A 25,563-nucleotide genomic window follows, 5' to 3' on the forward strand; every position below is an offset into this window, starting at 1 on the left:
GAGCGCTCAGTACATTTTTACGCTTCACCACTCTTTCTGTCTCATTCCAACCTCCGCTATTCCCCTTAGTCTCACTGTGAGGTTTTGAAGTGTTCCTTTGAACTTGCAGCTGTTTTTTTTTAAACGGCTGGAATTTGTACCTTGATGTTTGTTTCAAAGACCCTCACTGAGGAATTTAAAATGCTTCTTTCACTGGAATGACAAAAAAATCTAAGGCCATTTCTGTATTGTGTTTAAAGTATCACACACGTGGCATTAACTATCCTGCATGTGAGTGCACTTGAAGATGAGCAACTGCAACTGTTTGGTGCAAAATTTGGTGCAAAAAGCTGATATAGACAATTTAAAGTTGCAACTCAAACAGAATCTAGAGGTTTTCTGGTGTTGAGCAAGAGGAAAATCAAACCATTCCCCCATCTTGAGACTTTCTCCTTTCTTCCTAATTCTTGAAATATATTTGGTCTACTGAGCATTAAGTTTTCTTTTTAAGTTTGGATTAACTTGAGTAACTGGGTCGTGATTTCTGGAAACGGACATTGCTGTTGAGTTTTTCAAATGTATTTTTTTGGCGTGAGTGCCATATAGTCCCATTATATGCAAAAAAATGCAGACATCTCTACGGCCGATAGCTCCAAAACTCGGCAACTCACACCAAAACAATCTAGATGGATGAAAAGCACTACTGGTAAGAGGAAAAATATGTATTTTTGATTTTGGGGTGAACTGTTCCTTTAACAATTAGTCAATTAATCCTGAAAGTTTATTCTTGACCTTGGAAATAGTAGTTTGACTAAACAATCCCACTATAAGGTCCACTTACTTGCTTTTCTGGCACTTTTAGTCCAATCACACAGTCTTCGTCAGCAGATGGCATTTGCTCACTTGTCAGGGAGATGGATCTGTTGACATGCAAGCTCAGTAGTTTTGATATCAAAACCTTCACTGGTTCCTGCTTCTCAAATGAGAGGAAGTGCTGCTTTATTTTGTCTTCTATGATTGGAAATTAAATAACCTTTGGGTTTTGAGCTGTTGGTCAAGACATCAGACTTCAGGTCTGATAAATGGTGATGGGCATTTTCAATTATTTTTTGACATTTACTTTCAATAGTTTACAGTTAATAGATTAACGGGGTATTCTAGCGGTTTATTATTGCATTTCCATAAAGTTGAGGGACTTGCAGAGACAAATAAAAAAAAGAATTGTCAAAAAGGCAGAGATACCCTGAATAGTATAGGTTTAATCCAAAAAGCAATTAATAGATTAATCTGTATAGAAAAAAAACAGCACATACAGTACAAGTCTAAATGACTAATGGCTAAAACTGACACATTCAAATTTAAAACCCTGTAAATGTAGATGTAAAGGTTTCTTCATAGTAGGTGTAATATTTCCAAGAACTGCAAATTCAGATTCAGCCCCAAAATCTGGTGACACTGTTCTCTGCCATTAAAAAAGCAGATTTTTAGATACTGTAGCTTGTGAATACACACGCTGCAAACTCAGAGTTAAGAGGCCATTTGGTGGAGGGAGCTGATATCCAGCGGCTGCTCTGTGTGGAATCGCACATCAAAGTTAATCTTGCACCGTCTGCTCTGGCGCCACGGAGCACTAATCTGCTGTCGGTGTGATGAGGCTGCTGGACCAGTTCCCCTTTCCAACACAGAGGCACTAATCCACAAGACCTTTCACGTTTTTCCTCTCTTCCCTCACCTGACTGCACAACAAAGGTCACGGGGGTCACTTTGAAATCTCACCTGGTCAATATTAGCTGACCATTTGCATAGGTCCTTATGTACAATATGTGCCAGTAAGAGGCCAGTTTGGTCTGATGTGTCCTTGTGAGCAGCATCCTGATTATGCCTTTTCATGTGAGATAGGAATTTCACATTTCAGAATACCATAAAACAATAATACAGCTAATACTATTAACACTGCTATTACTAATGCTACAACTGTTATTACTACTTTCATTTTTTATTAATTGTTTTTCACCTTTAACCCCACCTCAGGCCTTCGCACATCAGAGGTGAGGTAACTCGCTGCCTGCTCAATCAAAGCTTTTTGTGTTCAAGAAAATACTCTCTCCCCGTTTGCAGATTAACCTATGATGAATACGGAATTAGTTCATTAGCATAATCGCTTGAGTGTCTGATGATTTCATTTTATTATCACGTTCTCTCATAATCCATAGCTCTGGCGCCCCTTCGTGCTCCCAACCCCTCTTTCATGTTCCTTTGCCCTCCCCATTCAACCACGAAGCAGTATAATTGCATTATCAAAGTATTATACTAACGTTGTGGGAATATATTTTTAGCCCCTGGATTTCTGAAGTAATGGGCAGAAAGCTAAACATGGAATGACAGATTAGAATTAGAGCGATGTTTGAGTCAGTTCACCAAGGTTTCATCATGTCCTGGCTGATCGAAGACTTGCATCATCCAGACCTCCCCCTAACACACACAAATTATTATTTTCACATTTGCGTGTTTGATGCTGTTTTATGGATCCATGTGGATACTTAACTTCTATTAATACAGAACAGTCATTCATCTAGTAATTAAAAGAAATTGCTGCAAGGAATTTGTCTTAATCATGACGATGAGGAGCTGGAGTGAAGGTGACTTGGTATATAATAGTGGTGAAATAGGGGGGCCTTTTTGCATAGGACAGCAATTGTTTCTCAACTGTCAGCAAGTGTAGACTAAGAAACTGGAGAAGAGCAGAAGAAAAGAAAAATGTCAAGCAGGGCTGTGCTAGCACTGCATGATAATAGAAAAGGAGGAGAAAAAGAAAGAGAATGAAGCGTTTCATCTCCAAGTCATAGTTAGAGGCAGGCAGGTCCAGGCAGAGGAAGGGTGAGTCAAAGTCAGGAATGGAAGAGCGGTAGAGAGGAAAGCTTTTTATCATCCCTGACTCTTAAGAAGATATCCCAAATGAGAGAGGGCGTGCATGCTAATGTCAAAGCCGCGGTGATAACTAGCCGCCTGGTTTCGCGGGGTGAGGGTTAAGCTGGGATTTGGAGGGCTGAGAGAATACATGTTTGATATGTGAGTGAGAGAGAGCTGAGGTGCCTTTGCCAGAGCTATATGTGGGGGATTATTTTATATGGTTTATCTGTGTCTGCATGGCTTAAAGAAAAGAAATTCACTGGCCTTTACTGGGTCTGTGTAGTTCCTGAGACTCAAGGGTGAATGTTCAGTTGGAAGATCAAAGCCACATTGACACTGCTGCATCACAAAGTCTTCATTTACAATGCATTAACACCAACTGGCATGTAGCCATGCATGCTTGCTATGGCTGTCTCCTTGAACTTCACATGCTAACCTTCAGCTCTACCCATCACCTTTCACAAATCTGCAGAGACTGGATCTCAGCTGGATTGTGGAAAGCATACAAAACAATCTTTCACATCTGCTCCACACTTCATTTTACTGGATTTCAAAATTAGCTCAGCTATGTAGTCTGCGCATTTTTTTCCCACAGAGTCGGTGATGTTCACCTATCTCAAAGTTGTCCTTCCCTGTAGCTATTGTTCACAGTTACTCATACTCGAGTGCTCTGTTTTTCCTACCACACGCATTAGGCCAGGCAGTGCGGTCCTCTGGCTCCCTCCTATCTCTGCTTTCCCATCTCCCCATTATGTTGTGTAGTTCTGCCAGCCTCTCCTTCTCTCCCTTATCACCTGCGGTGAAAATCTAACAGGCTAATCCCAGCGCCTGTGGGATTCCCCTCTCTATAATGATGTATATCTGAGGGATAGCATCAGAGCAGAGTCCTATCAGCCCACACACTCTTAATCCCATCAGTCTTTGGTGTCCAAACCCAAGAGAGCCAGTCTTTTGGATGTTGTGCTCCTGGGCTGTAGCCAGAGATGCAGTGCAGAACATCAGGAATGATACGTGGTGTTCAGGGATCATGTTGGAGATCATGTTCATTTATTGTGCTTCTGATTCTTGAAACCTTGTGGTATATCTCCCCAATAAAGAATTTCCCCTCTGGGATCTATAAAGTTTTTCTGATTCTGATTCTGATGATTGCATTGCAGTATACATGCTGTAGCTGTGCCACTGCATTGAAAAATTCTTGCAGGGTGTTAGCCACCAGTGATGCTGCCAGTCTCTCTGGCATTACAAAGATTTTATTTTACAGTCTGTTCATGATGGAGATAAATACAGAATGTGCTTAATATTTTATCATGCTGACCAAAACACAAAACAGATTTGGTTCATCAATAATATAAATATATGGTACACCAGAGAGTTTCCCTTTATTCAACTAGTTTCACTTACCTTTGTTTACCTGTAAATGCAGCAATCTCTGTTTTCTGCATTTCTCTTTTCTTACTCGGTGGTCAGATTCATGATGCCTGTTGGTGCAGAAAAGAACGATCATATAGCCTTTCCTTTCTTGTTTTTACGAACTAAATTTTTTATGAGCGCTCTGACATAACCACCCTCAAGACCTCTCCTGCAGCACTCCATAAATCTTGCGGCCTTCACAAATACACACCAGAAAATGTATCTTCTTGTCACTCATGTTAGTATGCCTCTATGACATGCAGGCAGTAGCTTATAATCCATTTTCTTGAAATTCTGAATTCATAGTTGTATGAGCATGATAGAGTTCAGGAGGGAAATTACATTTTTTGGTACATCTATTATTTAACTGTCAGCAAGGATGAATATTGTGCTCTTTCAGCCTTGTGGAGAAGGTACAGAGAGCTGTATTGTTGTGGAACATTGCTTCATTTGCTCCCTGTCATGACTTGTAAAAAATGGCGCCTTTCTCGGTTGGTCAGTGTAAGGCTTCATCACTTCCGTGCCAAGTCCTCAGATAAGATTTTAATGTTGTGTCCACTCTGACACACTTTGATCCTCTGCTTTAGCTTTACATTTCACATCACACCCGCAGGAGATGTCACCACTTTAAGGATATCTGATGCTTCCCGACCTTGCCACTATCCCGTTGTCCCTGCACAGTTTTAATGCCTCTCTCTGTCATTATCAACTTTTGATTGGTACAGTCAGTGACAGTACCGGAGTTTCAGGATAATTGACAGGTTTGGTTTCACAGTTTTGGAGGGCCTTGTCTGTGCTGTAGAAACCATTGAACTGTGAAACTGAGTGAGTGAATTACCTCAGGAAGCACTGATAGGGAGCTTGGTGTGCGATGGGATGGTTGGTGAAGGTCACACAGAAAAAAATGCATTCGCAGAATTATCAAAGGCATGCTGAGGACACTTGATGCAGAGAGCATGTTTGGAATTTACCAATCACATCTTTTTGAAATGATAAAAAATGCTAATGCCGTGTCAGACTAAAAGTGGTTGACCTTGACATTTTTTCCTCAATTAAGTGCTTTTTCAAATGTATGTCTTGTTTTAGCATCTAAAGAGCATTTCATAACAAGTTCACTTTGACTCAATACAGCAGATGCCAATGAGTCCATTGAATGTGTCTCAGGATGATTCCCCCTGCTTTCAACTAATAAGAGACAAATGCTGAGAGAGATGTGAAGTTAAATCAATCTCATGGAAGAAGGTGAGATTGAAATTGAATTTGAGATTCAGATTATCAGATTGCAGCCCCCTCAGTAATTATTGGCATGAAACAACGAGGATAGATGGTGCATGAGATAGGACAGTGTGCTTAATTCATCTTGATTGTAATCAGCTGACGAATCAAAATGCTTAATGTATTAATCAAATTAGTTTCATTCCATTGCTTCTTATTGAAATATCAAAGTGGAGTAGATCAAAGTGCAGTTTGATGAGTTTTAATGTCTTTACCATGACAGATTTAATGAGATGGCACCATACAGTCCAGCAGCTCCAGTATCTTCATCACAGGATTTTTCATCATTTCAACACCTTGACCTTGATCGCTCACATCAGTGGAATCAAATGCTGGGATTTGAGTGTCATTGCTTCCCTTTTCTTTTATTATTGCACTTTACTACAGTCACTTCTGCAGGAGGCAAGTTAGTTTCACGGTAAAATCCAGGAAGTGGAAGCTAGAAGTGCCATGACAGAGGTGTCAGTGGATGATTGGATTTTAACGCTGTTGACAAAGCCCTCTCAGCTGAAAGATGTGCCACAATCCTTCTTGGATCATAATTGTCAGCACTGCTAAGCTGGTGGCAGTGATCTCAACTGGCATGTCAGTTGGTGGGACAGCAGGACTTACTTTAGACCTCTGATTACATCAGAAAATTGAGCCTGTGCGCACTTAAGAGGGGTTTTTATGTAAGTGTTGCCTTTCACCTACCAACCCCCACACACTTTAATAGGTTGGTGTATTTGTGTGCAGAGGCGCAGATTTTTACAGTTTAGGCATTTTACCTGAAAAGGTTTCATTTAATTTTGTTTGATTTTCGAAAAAAAGACCTGCCCTGTCTCTGAGAAGAGAAATAAACAAATGACGTGTCTGTAAAGTCATCCAGATATGTTGTTTTTTTTTTCTTTCTCGCTTCCCACTAACCAGATGGCAGTCAGATTTCAGACACAGGGTTCTGGAAGACAATCAAGGAACAAGATTGCTTTTTTAGGAAGGGGGATTGGTTTAACTAGATGTCAAATTAAAGGCCTTTTCACACACACACACACACACACACACACACACACACACACACACACACACACACACACACTAAAGAGTGCATGTTCTCGTGACTGCTTGTGTGTGTGTGTTCCTGTGCGTCTAGGCGTGTCCATGTTTTTGGGTGTCAGCGCTCGCTGTGAGGCGGTGAGGTCATGTACAGAAATCTGTCTCAGAGCACCCCCTGATGGAATACCACACAGCGCTTAAGGTCAGCCGCACAAACTCTGCCACGCAGGCTGATACAGGGACTCATGAATGTTTGATTGGTCTATTATCCAAGCAGGGCGGGGACATTCATCCCCCGCTTCTGGAATTCAAACATTCCTTTTAGTCTGACATTTCTCCTACACCGTCTGAGGCAAGCCCCCAGTTTCACTCTCTCTCACCACACCGGGCTTCATCTGCAATGCTGTCATCTCACTGTAGGACAATTCTACAGAATGCGCTGTTTTTAAGACCGGTGCGAGTGCAGTATGGTTTCAGGTGGGTGGAACTGGGGAATTGATACTCAGTCATTCCGACACTCCTCTTCCTCCTCTGCAGGGTGGATAAGGATCTGGCCATCCATCTTTGTGTCTCACCCATGTCAGTTCGGGGTAGCAAACGTGGATACCTGGTAGTCAGAGACAACAAGAACAAAGCAGGAACATTACTTTAATCTCTCGCTGCTGTTAATTCCTGCCTCTGCCGTCATCCACGAGGCAGAGCTTTGTGTATCTCAGCTTCCCCCCTATGAACAATCCATCACTGTTAGTGCTTCTCTCTAGAGTGCGCTAGCTCCTTTCTTTTTTCACCTGCTCACTACTATGCTTTGCTTTCAAAAGACGATGCTTGCGGAAAGGACTGCAATATGATGTATTCCACAGTTGACTGTTCAGACTTCTTTTCACATCCAGCAGCATCTTGCCACTCCGCCTATTGGAATAAAACACATGTGAGCAGTCACATTTATGTGAGGGAATGCTGTCCTGCATTTTTTATGTGGATCTCTTAATAGGCTTTCAACAGTACATCCGGAATCTATAATTGACACCTGCTGTCAGGCTTCGTCTGTGATTACATAGGAAAATGACTTGACCTGTAATGAACTGTAAAACTAATGGCATCTGTGTGAGATTAATCAACTTGAAAGCAAACTGTTGTACATGAAGTCCCATCAAGCGTGATATTAAAATGTCCACTTTTACATCTTTCCGCCCAAGCTCTGTGAAAGCCCAGGCTGTTGGGTCCAACATGATGGAAACCTGAGGCTAATGACTCAAGCAGACAGTCGTGGGCATTAGACAACTTCATTTATGAAATAGTCAACCTCCCGTGTAGCGATACATTCACATTACCCTGCCTCACTTGAGAGACGCACAGCTGTCACAGCCACTGAGCAATGCTGATGTCCTTTCCCACCTGCATTCATCTTACTCTCAGGAGGTAATGGTCTTCTCAGGTCATTTGCGCATTAGGGTCTCGATCATTCATCTCACCCACCTGCAATCCTGTGGTTTGCTGGTCCTCTGCAGCACATAGAGGGATGTTTAGATCTTTTTCTAAATCCCAGTGCTGCCTGTGGCCTAAAGTGTCTGCCGAGGGAGTGATGAACATGCAGGTTATGTTCAAAGGATTTGTGGGTGTAATCTGCAGGTTTGTGCCTGGTGCTATTAATTGCCTTGGAGAAATCACGGTTTGCTCCCTAATTATTTCATGATGTTGAATGATAATCACCTCTTTGTGTGGCAACAGAATGTGTTTGCAGCTAAATGTTTATGTGTGTTAGTCTTGGTTGTATTGGCAGGTAAGTGATAGAGGTGTTTAGTACATGTACGAACAAATCTTAAACCCGAATCCCTGAATCTTCAATTGTACCGACTTTAAGTAAATGTCCTGCATTCAAAACCTTACTTAAGTAAAAGTATGTATTATCAGCAAAATTTACTAGGTATCTAACATAAAAATACTCTGCAGAATGAGATTCACATACTCCTCAGCTCTTGGGTCTAGTGTAGTAGACTATGCAATCACTGACATGGACTCCTCCACTATCAGTGCATTCACTGTCAGACAGCAATCCCCGCTTTCAGACCACAACCAAATAAATGTGTTCTTTAAACTCTCAGGTCAAAAACGCCCTCGATGCCAGGAGAACAAATACCAGTTTAAAATTAATAATCATATCATTGACACAATATGAGTTATACCTACCTTGGTATAACCATAACAGCATCAGGGAGTTTCAACATGGCAGTGACTGCACTAAAAGAAAAAGCTCAAAGAGCTCTAAATGTAATTAAGAGAAAAATTTAGAATTTTCAAATTCCAATTAAAATTTGGCTTAAAATATTTGATAGTGTCCAAACACCAATCAGAGTAAACCGAATTAAAACGCAATGTAAAAAACCTATTTGGATTGTATTGGCAGTATTGATTGGATGTATTGGCAGAATATCTCTCTACTGTCAGAGACAGAAAGCAGAGACAGATCCTAACCGAGTACAGGCTCAGGGACCACAAACTGGAAATCGAAAAAAGAAGACACAAAAAATCCTGGTAACCAAAAGAAAACAGAATATGTGGTCACTGTTTGACAGGTGAGGTTGAGACAGAGATGCACTTCCTCCTAGAATGTACAGCATTCAATGAAATAAGAAACATTTACTTTAACAAATTCACCTCTGTAATCTCAGATTTCAAAGAGCTAAATGACCTCTCAAAATTAAAAACACTCCCTAGGAGAAGGAGACAGGGCAGATCTCGCTGCCCAATATATATCAGCATGCCACAACCTGAGGGACAATGAATGACCTAGACACACACACACACACACACACACACACACACACACACATTCATAAAAAAAATGTTGCAATGTTTATGTAGTTTTCACATACTTGTATTTATATTTTTAACTGCAAGTCAATATTTAATATTATTTTTGTTATTACTATATTATCTTACTTACTTACTGTATATATTCTAATCAATTCCCTTTTTTTGTTTATGTTTTTATTTCGCACATGCTTTGGCAATGTTTCCCATACCAATAAAGCCCAATTAAATTGAATTGAATATAAAGTTGCATAAAATGGAAGTACTCAAGTAAAGTACAAGTACCTCAAATTAGTACTTAAGTACAGTACTTGAGTAAAAGCACTTAGTTACATTCCACCAGTTCACTTATTGAAGTGCATTTGAAGTGCTTAGCTTAGAAAAAAAGGGAGCAAACTATATAGTTAGTGACTATAATTCTTTGAACTGAATTGAACAAAACAATTCAAATCAGCAAAGTGATTTGTAATTTCCACCTCTAATATGTGGCACTGGAGACGTCGGCTAATGTAAAGAAAGTGAGATCAGGAAGACAGTTTGATTTCAGCTTTACCTTGAGCACAGACAGGTCCGACTGCCTGATAGAAGACATGTGCATTAATCACTTTAATGGGGATGATTCAGTCCCATCTGACATATGTACGACCATTAATCTGTTCATGCTGAATGTGGCCTGTCCAAAATTTGTATAATCTTGAAAAACTACATGCTTGTGCTTATAGGTACACCATCAGATCAGCTTTTTGCTTAATCTCGAACATGACATGGCACATGATTTGTTTTAATGTGCTTTTACTACATATCTACAAGGTCCATTCTGATGTGGTAAGAAGAACAAAACACACAAGTGGCTGTTCTCGATTTCTCCAGGGTTTGGCATCAAACTGTTCCCTTCCCCTTTTGCTTTTACTCAATGTGATACTACTCCCTGTATCTTTCACAAGCTGTTTGGCTAACAGAGGTCACAGGGGATGTGTAGTGTGTTTGGTCACGACGTGAAAGCATTAGCTGGTGCCAGCAGGTGTGTAATTATATATGAAACAGTGTTTTAAAAGAGGACCATCATGATCGCATGTAGAAAGTAGGCCAGGAAGAAGAGACTTCAGAAAAGTCCTATTTATTCCTCACCCACTTCAAATGTGTGACTTCTTATTTGAAGTTGTGAAATAATACAAGGTCACTGTAACTATTTCAAGACTAGTAAAAATAACATTAAGCACACTAAACTTAACATGATAAAACAAGCCTCCAGGGTGGATTCTTTAAAAGGAATGTTATCGTTTCTTGTTTTTTTACCCAGCGTACTCACAATTGTTGTTTTCTGTGTTTCAGGTACGGTGACATGGTGCCAAAAACAATCGTGGGGAAGGTGTTTGGGTCCATATGCTCTCTGAGTGGGGTGCTGGTCATCGCCTTGCCTGTCCCTGTCATAGTGTCAAACTTCAGCCGTATCTACCACCAAAGCCAGCGGGCAGAGAAACGTCGAGCCCAGAGGGTACTGATCTCCCCCTCCCTCTGCCTCTCTCTTCCTTTTTCCTCCTATCTCTAGTTATTTTGCTTCTATCTGCCTCTTTCTTCTGTCCCTGTCTTATCCGCACATAACAGAATGACAGGGCAAACACTATCTCCCAGAATATTAATCTTTTATTGTGTTTCTGTGTATGTGTGTATTGGGTGGGCTAAACTTGCTTGAGTATATTTCAGTGGCAGAAGGAAATAAGAGAGGGACTGACAATGACTGAACAAATGATCTTCAGAGTATAGTGTCAGCAGCTTTTCAATATCAATATGTACGTTTCTTCCTAAAAGTGTTTGCTAAGGCAGAATTTCCTAATGGTAGATTTAAGCATAACCTCTCCCTACTAAATACTGTGGCTGCCAGGGGGAGACAGAGCCAATTAGTGTGACAGACAAACCGTCAGAGGCTAAAACAGAGGTCTGTTTGTTCAAACAGAAAACTCGGCTTGCTAGAATCCGTGCTACGAAGATGCGAGGCACTAATGCCTATATGCGCTACAAACAAAATGGGCTCCTGATCAACTCACTGAAGGAGGTAACGGGACCAAGCAGCGGCTTGGGGGCTGACTGACCGGGGCCTCGTTGACGCTTGCATGCCGCTCTGCTCGGGGGCCATGCCACCACACACGTGGGGGGGCTTCTCATGCTGTAACACAGGGGCTGCTGTCATTCCAGTGCTTCAGTGTGATCGTCCTCTCTCTTACATCACACCTCTCAGCTGCAGCATTGACATGCTTCGTCAACATTCTCTGTCCATACAGCAGGAGGGCCAGGCAGGCACACATGCCTTCTGGTGGAGCACAGCCATTACAGTCACACTGACTCATGACCAAGCTCTGCATGTTTGTTCAACAGGGTTTGGAGGGGAAGGAGGGAACCAAAGGCTTACTGGACAGTAGGTCGCCTATGGAGGCTGTCTGCTCAGCCTGCATCTCCTCTAAACTCTGTTTTTGATCTGCTGTGTGTTCTGTGTGTTATTTCTAGAGCATCCAGGTTATAGTGCAGACTAACACAACATACCTTCCATCCCAGAGCCGTGCAGAGCTTCATCAAAGTGTGTAGTGTTGTTGTGGTCCAGAATCTGTGTTTGGTGCAATCTGTTCGATCTGTGTCTAGGTGTGCCACTGCTGTTGCACTGAAATGAGCTCAGTTCTAATTTGACGTTTCTGGTCCTTCTCACCAAATCAGCGAAAGAATGGCAAAACCAATTCTATCACTGAAACATGTTGTAATCAGCCACTGTCTCTATGTATCTCTAAAATATCCCCATCTCACTAGGTTGTCAGTAGATTGGCTGCCGTGCTACAGATCAGCATTTCAACCCTCAATGCTTTGCGTACTCTCCACTACATCACCGAACTAACTGTTGCCTGAGACTCTGTTTCTATGCAGAGTCTTAACCTGCTCATCTACATTGTTTGTTTGTTTTTTACTTTGTGTGTTTGAAGGCCTCCAAGGAGGCAGGAAAAGCCCTGGTGGGGAAGGCCGCCACCCCTCCTTTTGAGAGCCAACATAATCACCTGCTGCACTGCCTGGAGAAGACTACGGTAAAATCACTTTTTCCCTAAAACTTGTGTCCACTGGAAAACACACAATCACTTTGGCGAATTTCATGTTTACTATCTTGGTAACAGATTTTAGACAGTTTAAAATAGCTCACTGTAAAAAATAGTTCCTTTTATGTAAAATTGCATCACTTCTGCTGTCTGCGCTGTATCATCAGTAGTGCCAGACTGTTACTGTGTGTTGCAAATAGAAACAAAGCAAGTTTTTTCATCTCTGCACAAACTGTACAATCATTTTATATGCAGCAAAAGTTAAAAATAGCTGTAAATGGGGCTGGGAAATGTTGAGTCCCCTCTCCAGCAACATGCTAAAGATAACACGACTCTGCCAGCCAGTAACATTATTCCTTCCAAACAAACCAGCATACTTAATTTTACACTGTCTATAATTTAGAGATGTAAGAGCTCTTTAATGCTTGGCTGTGACATGAGTTTTACACTTGCAGCCCTAAACTATGTACAGAGACATGGACAGGCAGTAAATCAGTGTTCCTCCTCATAGATGATCCTCCCCCCCAATAAAAGTCTTGCTGGTCACCGGGGAAAAACTCCATAAAGGCTTCATGCCATTCAGATGGCAGCGCACATATTTAGATCAGGCCTCTCATGGTGTGCATTATAGATGGCAGAGTGTAGAGAAGGAGTGAGAGCGAAAAGGTATAGGAAAGGAGGCATCTTCAGGGCATGGCATCAGATCCTCCATAGTGTCATTCTGCCACCTGCTGGCAGAGTCTGACACGAACTTGAAGCCTGACCTTCAAGTCATGCTCATTTGTCACAGGGATAACAGTTGTGAATGTTTTCACAGATGGCACTTAATATGGACATCTGGGCCAATATATTTCTATTCCCTTGATGATTCATTTTCCAATTATTAAACAAATTTGCTGTGGATTCTGTTCAGTCTGTTTAGTCTTTACTGTGAAACATCTTTACTCATTATTTAGCGGAGCCAATCATTGATGTAATAGAGTGATTCATGAGCAACATTGAATCCAAATATCCACCATCTTCCTCTGCAGAATCATGAGTTTGTGGACGAGCAGACGTTTCAGGCCAACTGCATGGAGATCTCTGTGATGAACAAGTCGGGCTCCCGTGCGTCCTCGCTGTCTTCGTCTCCACAGGGCCTCAGCTCGTGCTGCTCTCGACGCCACAGGAAGAAGAGCAGCTTCAGCCTGCCCAGCACAAACAACCAGGAGCTCAGCACTATACAGATAAGAGAGAGGCCAATGGCCAACAGGTAGTCTCTCAGTCTTACTCTTGTTTATCTCTACATCTCTGTCTCTCTCGACTCACACCAAATACACACATATGCATGCAAACAGCTCATCCTGTATTATAAGATAACATAAACTTTATTAATTGCATGCTGGGGAATTAAATGATGGATTTATTTCTACAAATATATTGTCAATGATTCATTATAAAGAAGTAAAAACAAACATATTTCGCTGTCCAGTCATGTATCTCCATATTTGGTTTTTAGGTTTTCAGATAAACTAAAGGCTCTTTTGTGCATTCAAATGATTCTCTCATGTCTTAGGTTTAAAAATGACCTAAAATGCATTGTCACGAAGTTTCAAACAAGGCTGTTTTTCAAGCAAGTTCAAAGCATGTGTGATTTTTCGACACAGAAGTGTAGAGTTATTTGCACATCACATGTGATAGTCTTAATGGGGCCAGTTCACCCAAGGTATGGAAAATCCTATTCTTTTCACTCTACCTTTTGGGGGGGGGGTTACCCTGGTTTGAAGCTATGTCTCTGAGATTACTGCTTCGAACCCAATACAAAGAGTGAAGTGAATGGAATTTTGTTGGTGGTGCTCAAAGAAAAATTTAAAAACAGCAGGGTGTCCCTCCAAAAACAGTGTCCCTGTTGCTCTGGATAATCCTCAGACATCGTTTTCAGTGGAACTACTTTCTACCAAGAAAGAAATAGTCCCTTCTCTCTGTGAAAACTGTTGAACACCTTGTTCTGTGGATTATCCAGAGCAACTCTAACACTTTCTGGAAAGAGAGGTTGCTGTTCAAATGTAATTTTTTTGATGGTGTAAGCAGCACAAATGAAATTCCATCCTTTATTATACTGGGGCACTGCAGAATTCCCAGAGATGGATAGCTCAAAACACAGGCATGTACTGTAAAGCCTAAACTATCTGTATTTCTTTATACTCCAGGGGGTAAGTGAGAAAACTTGAGTGAACTGAGTCCAATTAATCTTGGTGTGAAAAATGTCATACATAGGTGAGAATTGCTAATTCTTTTTCATGAGTTTGCCTGCCATATGTGATGATATTAATTTCTTGTGTGAAACTTAATTTCATATGCAACAGTCAATGAGAATTCTTTTGTGTTGACATGCATCCAAAAAAACACATTTAATATGTGGGTTTTTACATGTCTTTGGACAAGATGGACCACATATAAACGAGTTGTATTTCATATATACAATATAGTCAGTCTCAGCCTTTGGTTTTGAATACACAGTCCTCCTATATGACTGTTAATATGACTCGTAAGATTGCGGGTCAACAACAACACTTTCTTTTTTTCTTTGTGAGTCCCGAGTGGTGAGGAAAGGGCGTGCAACACTCAGTGATATATCACACTCTCTCTATGGTGAATATGAGTTGTTACCATCAGGGCGGAGGTACAGGGTATTTGTCTGACGATTGCCACAGACAAAAAGGGAATTTCAGAGAGGATAATAAATGAAACTAACTAAATACAGTATATTCTCTACAGACAGACAAAAGCTGCAGAAGTCCACACTGGAAACTGAGATATACCTTAATGAGCAACATGAGCCAAAGCTCCTTAATACATTCACTCTGTACAAAGAATGTGGATATTTCTTAATAGTGGCTTTTATACAGTTTAAGAACGTATAAAAGAACTCTGTGTAATAAGGGCTTTGTGTAATACATTCACAAGGTTAGGCTTCTCACCCTCTTTCATCCTGTTTTCTTTTACAGCCGCTCCAGCCTGAATGCCAAACTCGATGAGACTGTGCCCTTGAAATGTGACAAACCTTACATCACTCCCTCCATGGTCAGCCTATCTGCCCCTGTGATGACCTCATCAGACGGGCACGGCTCAACCACCACCGCATACTCTCAGAGCAACATTGTCCGAGTATCTGCCTTGTAGATGTCATGCCTATCTGATCAGCTAACTGGTCTCAAGAAGCACCAGATGCTGAGGAGAGGGACCACCGAGCATCAACCTGCCATAATCTAGAGGGATTATAAGATTAGCAGAAGCCGGGGTTTTTGAAGTAGTGATCTCATCTGATGTCAAACTCTGCATGGTATTCAATGATATGGACGGCTGCCTTGGAAATAAAAGCGAACCAGCAGACCTTGCTCCATTAAGCACAGCAGAGCAAGGAAGTGTTGGGATTGAGGGATTATCGTTGTTGCCTAACAATACTGAGAAAAAAACTTTATTTTTGAATATGTAATGTAGTTGAATTTGTTGTCTTCTGATTCAACGGAGGAAAGGCAGATGTTAAAAGGTCATTCTTGATGGCCTCTGATGATAAAGCACATATATTCATTAACTGAGGGCCATCTTTGTGAATATTAAATCAGTCTACTTACACATTAGAAACATTCACTTCACTCACCATCCAGTTAAATAGATTGTTTTGAAACCTTGAAAAATAGTCCCCTCACTGTTGTAAATTCAGAAAACATACATCCAGTGGAATGGATAACTGCTGTGAATATTCATTGACGGACTCATTAACTGATTGATGTCATCGTTTGATGAGTAAAATATACTACGCATCCTGAAATGTTTGTGAAATGTGCAAGTGAAAGTCAAAATGACAAAATCTGTGTTAGCTTACATATTTGACATTCTGATATGGATCTGTGTGAAAGCCACTGTCATTAATTTGCAATTGCTATTAAGAACTATACAGGGTGCATATTAGTTAGGTCACAAGGGAGAAATATGAGTGAATGTTCTCCGCAACACTTAACTAATACTAACCCTAATGTGGACACATAGTATTGACCTGGAAAACCATATGAAAGAGTGTAGAGCATCAATTCCATTGAGTTCCTCTTAAATTATAATATTCATAAGCGAGACTTGGTAGATTTCACTGTGTTAAAGGGCCATTTTGTACATTTTTCATATTGTAAATATCTCAGTTAGAACTTTATCAACTGCATTTGAAGTTGGCTCCTCTTATTTCTAGATTTAGTTGACAGTTGTTGGCATACTATTTCCGTCTGTTAATTGGTTGAATTAAGGATTTGCATGCTGTCATTGCAGAATTCTCTTTTATTAAAAGTATGTCTCTGCTTCTTGATGGAGGTTTGTCAGGAAAAATGAGATTGATAGAAGGAACCAGGAGGTATGTTATGATGTAAATTCTGCAACACTTTTAATGAAATACAAATCTTGTCATAGAGTACATATATAAGGGGTAAGGAAAAGGGACACATAATCACACATTGTGCATTTGGTGCAGTGGATAGAATAAATACTGTAGCTCTACTGAAACATCCATTAAAGGACCCATGTCTGTTTTTTATTTACTGGAACACAATTAGGTGGATTTCATAATGTTTTGCCTGATAACTCAAAGAGCATCACTAATAACAGGAGGGAATAATTATTAGGTGCTGTTGGAGGACATGTGAGGACCTGAATGGCCCAGTGGTGGGTCTTGACTGCAGGGTCTCTGGAGACAGACAAGCAGGCGTCAGTTCTTGTTTGACAGAGAACTCCTCCTGCTGAGATGATTGCATCGGTCCAGGCTGCTTCTCACAGCATGCAGCGCCTCTGCTCTGCAGCGTTTACTAACTGCTGAGAAGTCAGCCAGCTTAAAATCTAAGATAACGCAGCGGCATATAAAATAATAGGCCTCCTATACACAAATAAAAATTCACACTTTGACATCCGGGCTTTAATTTAATTAATATTTGAACAATGACGAGACAAATGTTAACCATTTTAATATTCAGTTACATAGTGAATATTGGGTATGGTCATTTGATCTAGTGCGACTCAAAGGTAGCCATAGTGGAAATATGATCATTTCTTATTGAATACGGATTTAACAATGTTTTTAAGCTTATAAAACTCTGTCCGAAACTGAGGGTTCACTGCAGCATATATTATTGGGTCACTCAGCGATGTGATGCAGGCAACAGAGACTGACAGAATCTCTACATCCCGAATGATTGTTATCTGAAAACATAATAGAAAATAGTTAGAATGTTAGAGAACGTTAGATAGACTTTGTATATATATACTATATATATATTTGTATATTTGTATCTTGAAAATACAAGTTAAAAGCATGTCATAATCAAATTTACATCTTGACATATTCACAGTTTTATAATTGCTGGTGTCATGACATTATAGGGACCTAAAAGTGAGTTCACGGGCCAGAAACAGTTGAGAGTCCCGACTATACACTACAGTATAAGAGCACAGTAATTTACCTAATACAAACAAAAACTTTATCTTTCACTTTTTGACATACAAAATGCCAGTAAAAGTTGCATCCTACCTCTACAAATGCTTACCTGTGTATTCTTGTTTTTGTGAACTAAATTCACCAGGATAGTTGTGATCAATGGTAGCCAGAATAAGAGGAAAGTTATAATTATGTAGCCAGCACGCTTGGCCATTTTACTTTCCTTCTTTTTTTTCGCTCTCTCTTTACTTGCTTTTGAAGGCATTATGCAAACAGCACCTTGCACCTCTGCATCCTGTTTTGTAGCTACTGTTTCAGGGACAGAATTTGAGACCGGAGGAAATGAAGACACTTCATCTACTGTAGCAACAGCCAGTGTTTCTCCTCCATTGCTGTTCTTAGCTTGTTTTAGCTCAATCTGTAAAACAGATGTGGATTCAGGATTTTCTAACTGTGCAGACGATGGAACATGGGTACTGGTTTCTTTCATTTCACAGGGTGCTTTGTCTTTGGACTGATTTTCTGTGTCAGAATTGTTTGACACCTTTGAGGTTGAGCTCTTAACACCAGCAACAGCATTTCCATTGAATGCTTTTGCTTCAACATTCGTGGCACACGGGTTGGACTGCTCTGTTTTAAAAGGTTTTTCCTCAGTCTGCACTGCAACCTGCATTGCAGGAGGGTGGGGTTGTTCTCTTTCCAAGTCAGTTATCTCCATTGTATTTTTAAAGTCTTTTTTGGTCTCTGAATTGATAGAGACACATTGTTGAGCTTTTGTTGAGGTCAGTAGAGAAGCCGTAGAATCTTTTTTGGATGGATTTGGTACAGCTTGTGTCAATAGTTCCACCTGAGCAAAGGAACTGTGTCCATTTTCCACAGCTGTGGTTTCTCCTTTCTTCTGCTTATCTTCAATTTTGTCATTTTTTGAAAGACAAGTACCTTTGTCAAATATTTTGCGATTGTGTGATCTCACAAGGGTAAATATGCGAGCGTAGAATCCAATGATAACAGCAAAGCAAGCCGCCCAAAGTGGGAACAACATGTAAAGTCCAAAGGTGTCATAGGAGGATGATGTCTCTCTCGGTAATCCTTTGCATCTCACATGCACGGGTGAGTCCCTCAGAAATATCAGACAAAAGCCAGCCACCAGAATAGCCAAGGTCCATGTGACAGGAATCAGTACCATAATCCGTCTTCTCCTTTGACTAGTTTTGAAGGGTTGTGCAATGGCCTGGTGTCTCTCTGCACTTATACAGGCCAGTGTCAACAGTTGGATGCAGCAGCTGAAAGAGAAAGAGGCCACTTGTGTATCACAGATCACCTGGTCTACATGCCCTCTTTGATACACAGTCACGACAATGGTTAAAAGAATGGGGCAGTCAATTACACATCTCAGAATGTCTATAACTGCAAGATTCACCACCAGTGCATTATTCGAAGTTTGCAGTGATTTTTGGTGATAAACTGCCAGTATGACAAAAACGTTTGCTGCAATCCCCACAACAGAAGTGATCAACAGAATCAAGCTGTTTGCCACTACAAAGGCGATGTCAGTGTATTCCTTCCAAATGGTGTTGTTCCCAGAGATCCATGCAGGTGCAGGATCGCCTCTCATCTCCAGGTTCAAAGAGTCAACATGTTTAGTTCTGTATCTTCATTCTCTCTACGCTTACCGAACATACAGTGAGCCTGCTTCGCTTGTCGGCAAGTGATTCTCCACTGTATGAATAATATTAATGGGTGAACCTGCAGCTTGGACAAGTATCCGCCCTTTTCATTATCACTCCACAGCAGCAGCAGGTCACCTGGGAGTCCTCACTGTTCACATTCATTAAAAACTGTGCTGTGTATTCACAGCAGAGACAACTGGGAAAAAAGGATGGTTGTTAATTGAAAAGTGGTTATGTCACCATTGTCTCAATCCTGGTATACAACTTTAAAAAGCCAACCAGGGACTCAAAGCTGAAATGTAATAATGATGACGGTATGGCACTGTGATGCACATGATATGCATATGTGTGTGAAGTGAACAGCTGTCCTATTTCATTTAATACAGTGCCTCACAAAGGTTAAAAGCTTTTCGTTAAGCATGCCAAATGGATGACTTGGGAGTTCTTGAATTGGCTCAGGAATTATATATTACATATTATATTATAAAAAGTACAGTCTAGACCTGCGCTACAGGAAAAATGCAATGAGATAACTTCTGCTGTGAATTGGCACTATATAAATAAAATTTAACTGAAATAAAGGGAGCTTATGCTGCTGGATTATAGCATGGCACTGTGTAATCCTGTTTGGAGATAAACTGTGAAATGCTCTTTGCTTCAAATGTGCAAGTATATGTACCATGCCAAATCTGGGATTAGATCAACACAATACATTTTCCTCCTGACCATCCTACATATTTGACTGAGCAAATGTCTCTCAAAATCATATAGATAAAAAACTGGAAGTTCTGGAAAAGAAATTGTAGTTGAAACACAAAACTGTTCATCAAACATCTTGGTGCTAACAAATAACTGTAAATATTTTAGGTCAATATAAACATTAATATAAGCAACTTGCTTAAAAAGAAATGAGAAGACAAAAGAGTAGTTGCAAATGAAAATTACTTTATTTAGAATCATATATATATATATATATATATATACATCAAGTGTGCCAAACAAGTGGGAGGGAGCAGGACAAAAAAAGCAATGAAACAAAATTTCAACTTGACTATTTTGACTAACACAATCAAACCAATTACAAAAGGACTGTGGAAACCATGTTCAAATTTGGTGATTCTGAATTTGAATGTTTCTGAACAATTAAGTGTTGTGTTATGGGTCGAGAAAATTCTCCTACTTCTTCAGCTAAATCAACTTTTTAAAGCCCCCTTAGATTAGCTTGAAAATAAATTGTCACAAAGCTGAAAACAGGGCTGTTTTTCTGAGCTCATGAAAAGTTGACTTTTTAGAGATTTATGGTTCTCACAGGACAGCGACGCTACAAACGTATCATAATCTTATAGAACAGTGATTCCCAACCAAGGGTACTCCAACAGGTAATTCTGCAGTTACCAGCGAGTATGTGGAAAAATTGTGAAGCTCAGCTAATTTGAAAAAATAGAAATTATGATTTGATGATATATAGCCACATATTTGTGTTCAGGAGAAAAAACAACGCATAAGTAAGATTACAAACTGGTGTGATGTTGATCTTCATAGTTATTGTCACAATAACTTAGCAACTATGGTAGTCTGCACAAGACATGCTTCAGTTTTCCACCAACCTTCAGTCAACTGTAAGTTGATTAAGACTGTAGAAAGACTAGTTAGAAAAAAGACATCAAAAAGCTAAAAGTAAAGATACTGTAAATGGTTGAAACAACCAGTTTCTGTCACTCCAAATGGAGGTAGTACAAATGAGAACTTGGCCAAAACTACTAAAAATGACCATAAAGATAAAGATAAACAATACCACAAAGCCATCCCATCTATCAAAGGGGTATGATAAAGGGGTACTTAGGCCCATCTGATAGGGCTGTGGGGGTACGTTGGACAAAAAAGGTTGGGAATCACTGTTATACAATATGATGCAATGCTGTGGATGAAACTACCCAACAGTATATAAAGTTGTTAAAATTAGCTCAACCATAAACATTTACAGCTGTAAAATGCAACATACACATTAACGCAGCAGTAATATTAGTCCAAAAACATCAGATCTAATAGTAAAACACTGACAGGGAACATTTGACTGCAGAATGAGTAATTTTAATTTTGATACTTTAGGTACATTTTGCTAATACTTGCATGCAGGACATTTACTTGTAGTGGAGTATTTTCACAGTGTGGTATTAGTACTTTTACCTAGATAAAGGATCTGAATACTTCTTCCACCTTTATATCATCCTTCTCTGGACTGTCTAATCCCCCTCTGAACTGTCTATAAAGGAAAAAAAATTATAATAATATGAATAAGAAATTGACAGACCACAAAGCAGGCCAGCCAAGAAAAATTATGAAAGTCTTTTACTGCCTGACTGACTTCCCATTGTTAAATGCACAAGGTGAGATGTGCAGCAGGCTTGCTTAACAAGTGCACAAAATGTACCATGTTTTTGATTTTATGGGTATTGCAAAACTTATTTTTAAACACATTATGTCATTCTTATGCTTTAGGCCAGCCACACAGTCTGAGGGGGAGTATATTATGTTGCCTTTGCAATTTCCCTACAACTGATAAATAATTTCAATCCTGTATTCACACAGGTGATTATGAGTAAAAAGATTTTTGTATACACGGCAGCAATCTAATATTATGTGTTTTGTGCAGCAGATTGCTGGGAAGTGTGAGTGGTTCCATTTATTTACATAATAAAATTATATAAGAAGAGGTGCCGTGCAGTATGTGTATAACTTACATAAAATCAGAGTAATTGTTTCCAGAAAAAGACCTTGTAATATTAAAAGGATTGTGCAGTCTACTATGTATGAATCAATATTTCATGCCACGCAGAATGCATCAAAAATGTTTAAGTGACTTTCAGAAAGGAGGACATATCTTCTCAACATGAAAACAGGTCCAGACCATTTTATTTATGAACAAAAATTCAGGGGTCAAAGGTTTCATTACAGTCTCTTCCGCAGCCTGGCTATATTTGACTAGCCTAGTCTTGTTAAAAATGCATACAAATGGAAAATTACAAAAACATTCATTCCAATCAGTGTTTTCTCTCCTTTTAAGATCTCCTTTCTTTTTGGCTAGTTTCCCACATGCATACAGTACACACCTGCAAACACCAATATGAAAAAGGTAACAGTTTATTGATCTAAACAAATCACATAAAGAAAAACATCTTACTAAGTACTCTTATTGTTCTAGTAAAATGGATTGGACAATAACTACAGGAACACCTTGCAATATAATGCAATTCAATAAAATGCCAAAACAAACTAGTCTCGCAAAGAGATTAATCAACTCATCTCTCACACAATTATAACAAATAAGTGAAAAAAATAAGCACATGTTCTTGTATTGTTTTGTATTGCATTACTATGTGTCATAAGCTTTTCCACTTATTTTATCCACCTTCTGAATATCAGCTATCAGTCTCTGAGCCAATTCTGTTCTCACTGGGCTACAGTAAAGACCTCTCTGAGAGACATGGGCCTGTGGATGTGCAGGTCTGTGTCCTTGATGAGGCACCAATAAACAACCATGGCAGCTTCTTGTTTTTGCTGGAGAAAGTCACAGAGGCAACACCTTGCTGTGCGTGTTGACGTTCCTGTTTAAGGAAATCAGCCGGCTCCTGCTGTTCAAGGAGCGCATGTTGAGGCTGACGCTGGTGGGAACGTGGGGAATGTAGCGGCCACAGGACAGCACCTCCAGAGCGGCATCGCGTAACTGTTGGACATAAAAAACACATTAACACTGTCAGGAAATATATGAGCATCAATGTCACATGCAATTCAAATGTGTTTTTCTTGTGCTTCTTATCTCAGCCTTTGAATCTCAATTTTACAGCAGACATACACTTTAGCTGCTTACCTGCTTGTTGGAAAGGAAGTAGATGATGGGGTTATAGACAGGGCTGGTCTTGGCAAAGTACATGGGCATAGTGGAGACCAGTGGAGGGATGTAGAGCTCCGGATCCACAACTACCACCACTGACAATGCCGTGTAGGGCAGCCAGCAAACCAAATAAGCTATGATCATGGCCAGGACCATACTGGTGGCATGATCATTCTCCTTCTGGCTGGAACGCCCACCCTGGAGCTCCACGCTCCTGTTCAGCTATGAGTAGAAAGCAAATTTGACACCCATTAAAGGCTAATAACTTTTTTAGTCTGTAGGTAGTGAATTGCAAACAAATGAGGATAGAGGTATGGATTTTAAAGCTTGTTCTAATGGTGTGAAAGTGTAATAAATACGCAGAAGCCATCATGAGCCCACTTTATTCATGGATGTAAGGACTTTGGAGTAGCAGTAGATGATGACTGTAACAGGGAAAATGAAGCAGAGGAGTGTGTAGAGGATGAGATAGCTGTAGTTGCTCCACGATCTCTCCTCCCAGGCCAGAGAGCAGGAGGTCTGGATTCCCTCAGGTCCGTAGGAGCTCCATCCTAATAATGGAGTCACAGCCCAAAACAAGCAGAAGATCCAGACAAATAGCAGCCCCATGATACTTCTCCGTATGCTCAGCTTTAGACCAGCTTTTGGCTTACACACCACGTTGTACCGCTCGTAGGAAAGCAGAGTCAGAGTGCAGAGAGACACCAGACCTAGGAAAGAGAAACAAATGAAGAAAAACAATCTTGGCTCAAGGTCCACTAACTATCTTTTTCTGAAGATTTTAACTGCTTCTCATGGTCTCGTGATCTTTCTCGGGGAATGGAGTTTGCTCAGTTGTCACAGAGAACATCTCCAATATCTCCACAAAAACAGAGCAAACTCCAACCACTGAGAAGACTGTGAGATGTTGTTGAAAGCTCTGGAAGAGGTTACTAAGTGTACCTTGAATTACTAGGTGAATTTTTAAGAAAGGAACATGACATTTGCAAGATCTGACAACCGTGGAAAGACATTTTTAAAAAGCATCAAACCAAAGGCCAACAACATAAACACTTTTGTAAAGCTAGAATACATTCTGAGATAAAGTGAAGTGAAACAATAATGCCATATATGGATATTTTAGCCTTACAATTTTGTTTATTGTGTTTTACAATAACAGACCTCCAGGCACACAAAAAAAAATCAATCTAAAAAGAAAAGTCTATATAACACAAACTGCTCTCACAACTCTACTTACCAAAATAATTGACTGCAAATCCTTGAAAAATACAGGCTGTGTGGCCAATAAAGTAAGAGCCATGATAGTTAGTGATGGTGACGACCAAGGAGCCACACAGGCCTATCATGAGGTCAGACACAGCGAGGCTGAGGATAAAAATGTTCATAGGCTGAAGGAGAGACGGATTCCTCAGCATCACGGTTATGACGAGACCATTGTTAAAAACTGATAACACTGTGTTGATGAACATGAGGAAAGAAAGTATACTGTAGCCCACACGAGGGAAGATGGTCGGCGCCACCGTCACCACCTCGGAGTCGATGGATGGAGGATAAGAGCCGGAGCTCCACGGCATGCTGTTGCTGTCCATGGTGCCTAAATGAAGTCCAGCTTGGGTGAGAACAGAGACGGAACACTCTGCTCAGCTCAGGACAGTGTCATTGATCTTATCATTTCTTATCATTGTGTTAAACCACTCGGCTTATTTTCCAAGATCTCAGATTGTGCACCTGTCTGATAGAGAAAGCCCCACATGCAATATGGGAAATTAATCCGTAACAGGATTTGGAGGGATTAATCCCAATAAATCAAGTGCTATAATAATTAGAAAGTTGAGGGATATTAAGGAGGAATCAATTAGTCCTCAATATTCATTTTCAAATTATGAAGTATTTCTTCGTTTTGTTGTTTATACAGCTAATAGAAAAGGAAAAAAAGAGCATAGTACACAAATGGACTACACATTCAATAAACACATACCTGCTAATTAAGTCTAATTACAGCACAATTATCCAGTCATATGAAGTTGCTTTAAATTCATAACATAAGCACTTGGC

The 25,563-nt window shown here is 40.2% G+C and overlaps 3 protein-coding genes across 6 annotated transcripts in view; 1 reads left to right on the forward strand and 2 right to left on the reverse strand.

Moving 5' to 3' along the window:
• LOC122874942 (potassium voltage-gated channel subfamily D member 2-like) overlaps positions 1–17,067 on the forward strand; it is a 32,941-nt gene extending 15,874 nt beyond the window's left edge. For 2 of the 4 annotated variants that reach the window (XM_044193523.1, XM_044193524.1), the window contains 5 exons: positions 10,750–10,912; positions 11,372–11,470; positions 12,384–12,482; positions 13,523–13,743; positions 15,479–17,067. In XM_044193523.1, the coding sequence (XP_044049458.1) occupies positions 10,750–10,912; positions 11,372–11,470; positions 12,384–12,482; positions 13,523–13,743; positions 15,479–15,653 (757 nt within the window). In that variant the 3' untranslated portion in view covers positions 15,654–17,067. Of the gene's footprint in view, positions 1–10,749; positions 10,913–11,371; positions 11,471–12,383; positions 12,483–13,522; positions 13,744–14,680; positions 14,748–15,478 lie in introns of those variants that run through there. The other 2 variants (XM_044193527.1, XM_044193525.1) reach the window with 2 other exon arrangements.
• A 352-nt stretch (positions 17,068–17,419) lies between these two features.
• Positions 17,420–21,633, reverse strand: LOC122874943 (dopamine D2-like receptor). Its single transcript, XM_044193528.1, has 2 exons — positions 18,056–21,633; positions 17,420–17,711 (listed from the first exon to the last, which is right to left on the reverse strand). The coding sequence occupies exons 1-2, from the start codon at positions 19,559–19,561 to the stop codon at positions 17,556–17,558; spliced, it is 1,662 nt and encodes a 553-aa protein (XP_044049463.1). The 5' UTR covers positions 19,562–21,633; the 3' UTR covers positions 17,420–17,555.
• Positions 21,634–22,511: 878 nt separating this feature from the next.
• Positions 22,512–25,434, reverse strand: LOC122874945 (vertebrate ancient opsin-like). The gene is made up of 4 exons (XM_044193530.1): positions 24,746–25,434; positions 23,890–24,218; positions 23,485–23,730; positions 22,512–23,340 (listed from the first exon to the last, which is right to left on the reverse strand). The coding sequence occupies exons 1-4, from the start codon at positions 25,095–25,097 to the stop codon at positions 23,185–23,187; spliced, it is 1,083 nt and encodes a 360-aa protein (XP_044049465.1). The 5' UTR covers positions 25,098–25,434; the 3' UTR covers positions 22,512–23,184.
• Positions 25,435–25,563: the final 129 nt, after the last annotated feature.

Source organism: Siniperca chuatsi, linkage group LG4 (genome assembly GCF_020085105.1).
Source record: "Siniperca chuatsi isolate FFG_IHB_CAS linkage group LG4, ASM2008510v1, whole genome shotgun sequence".
Classification (NCBI taxonomy): Eukaryota; Metazoa; Chordata; class Actinopteri; order Centrarchiformes; family Sinipercidae; genus Siniperca; species Siniperca chuatsi.

What these genes read in the sequence shown, in the direction of transcription:
- LOC122874945 (XM_044193530.1), bottom strand. Translation starts at nt 25,097, where the DNA reads ATGGACAGCAACAGCATGCCGTGGAGCTCCGGCTCTTATCCTCCATCC. An exon ending in TCCTTACATCCATGAATAAA is followed by an intron (nt 23,731 to 23,889) that starts GTGGGCTCATGA and finishes TTCTACTCATAG; the next exon opens with CTGAACAGGAGCGTGGAGCT. An exon ending in ACTTCCTTTCCAACAAGCAG is followed by an intron (nt 23,341 to 23,484) that starts GTAAGCAGCTAA and finishes TATGTCCAACAG; the next exon opens with TTACGCGATGCCGCTCTGGA.
- LOC122874943 (XM_044193528.1), bottom strand. Translation starts at nt 19,561, where the DNA reads ATGAGAGGCGATCCTGCACCTGCATGGATCTCTGGGAACAACACCATT. An exon ending in ACAAAAACAAGAATACACAG is followed by an intron (nt 17,712 to 18,055) that starts GTAAGCATTTGT and finishes TTATGTTTTCAG; the next exon opens with ATAACAATCATTCGGGATGT.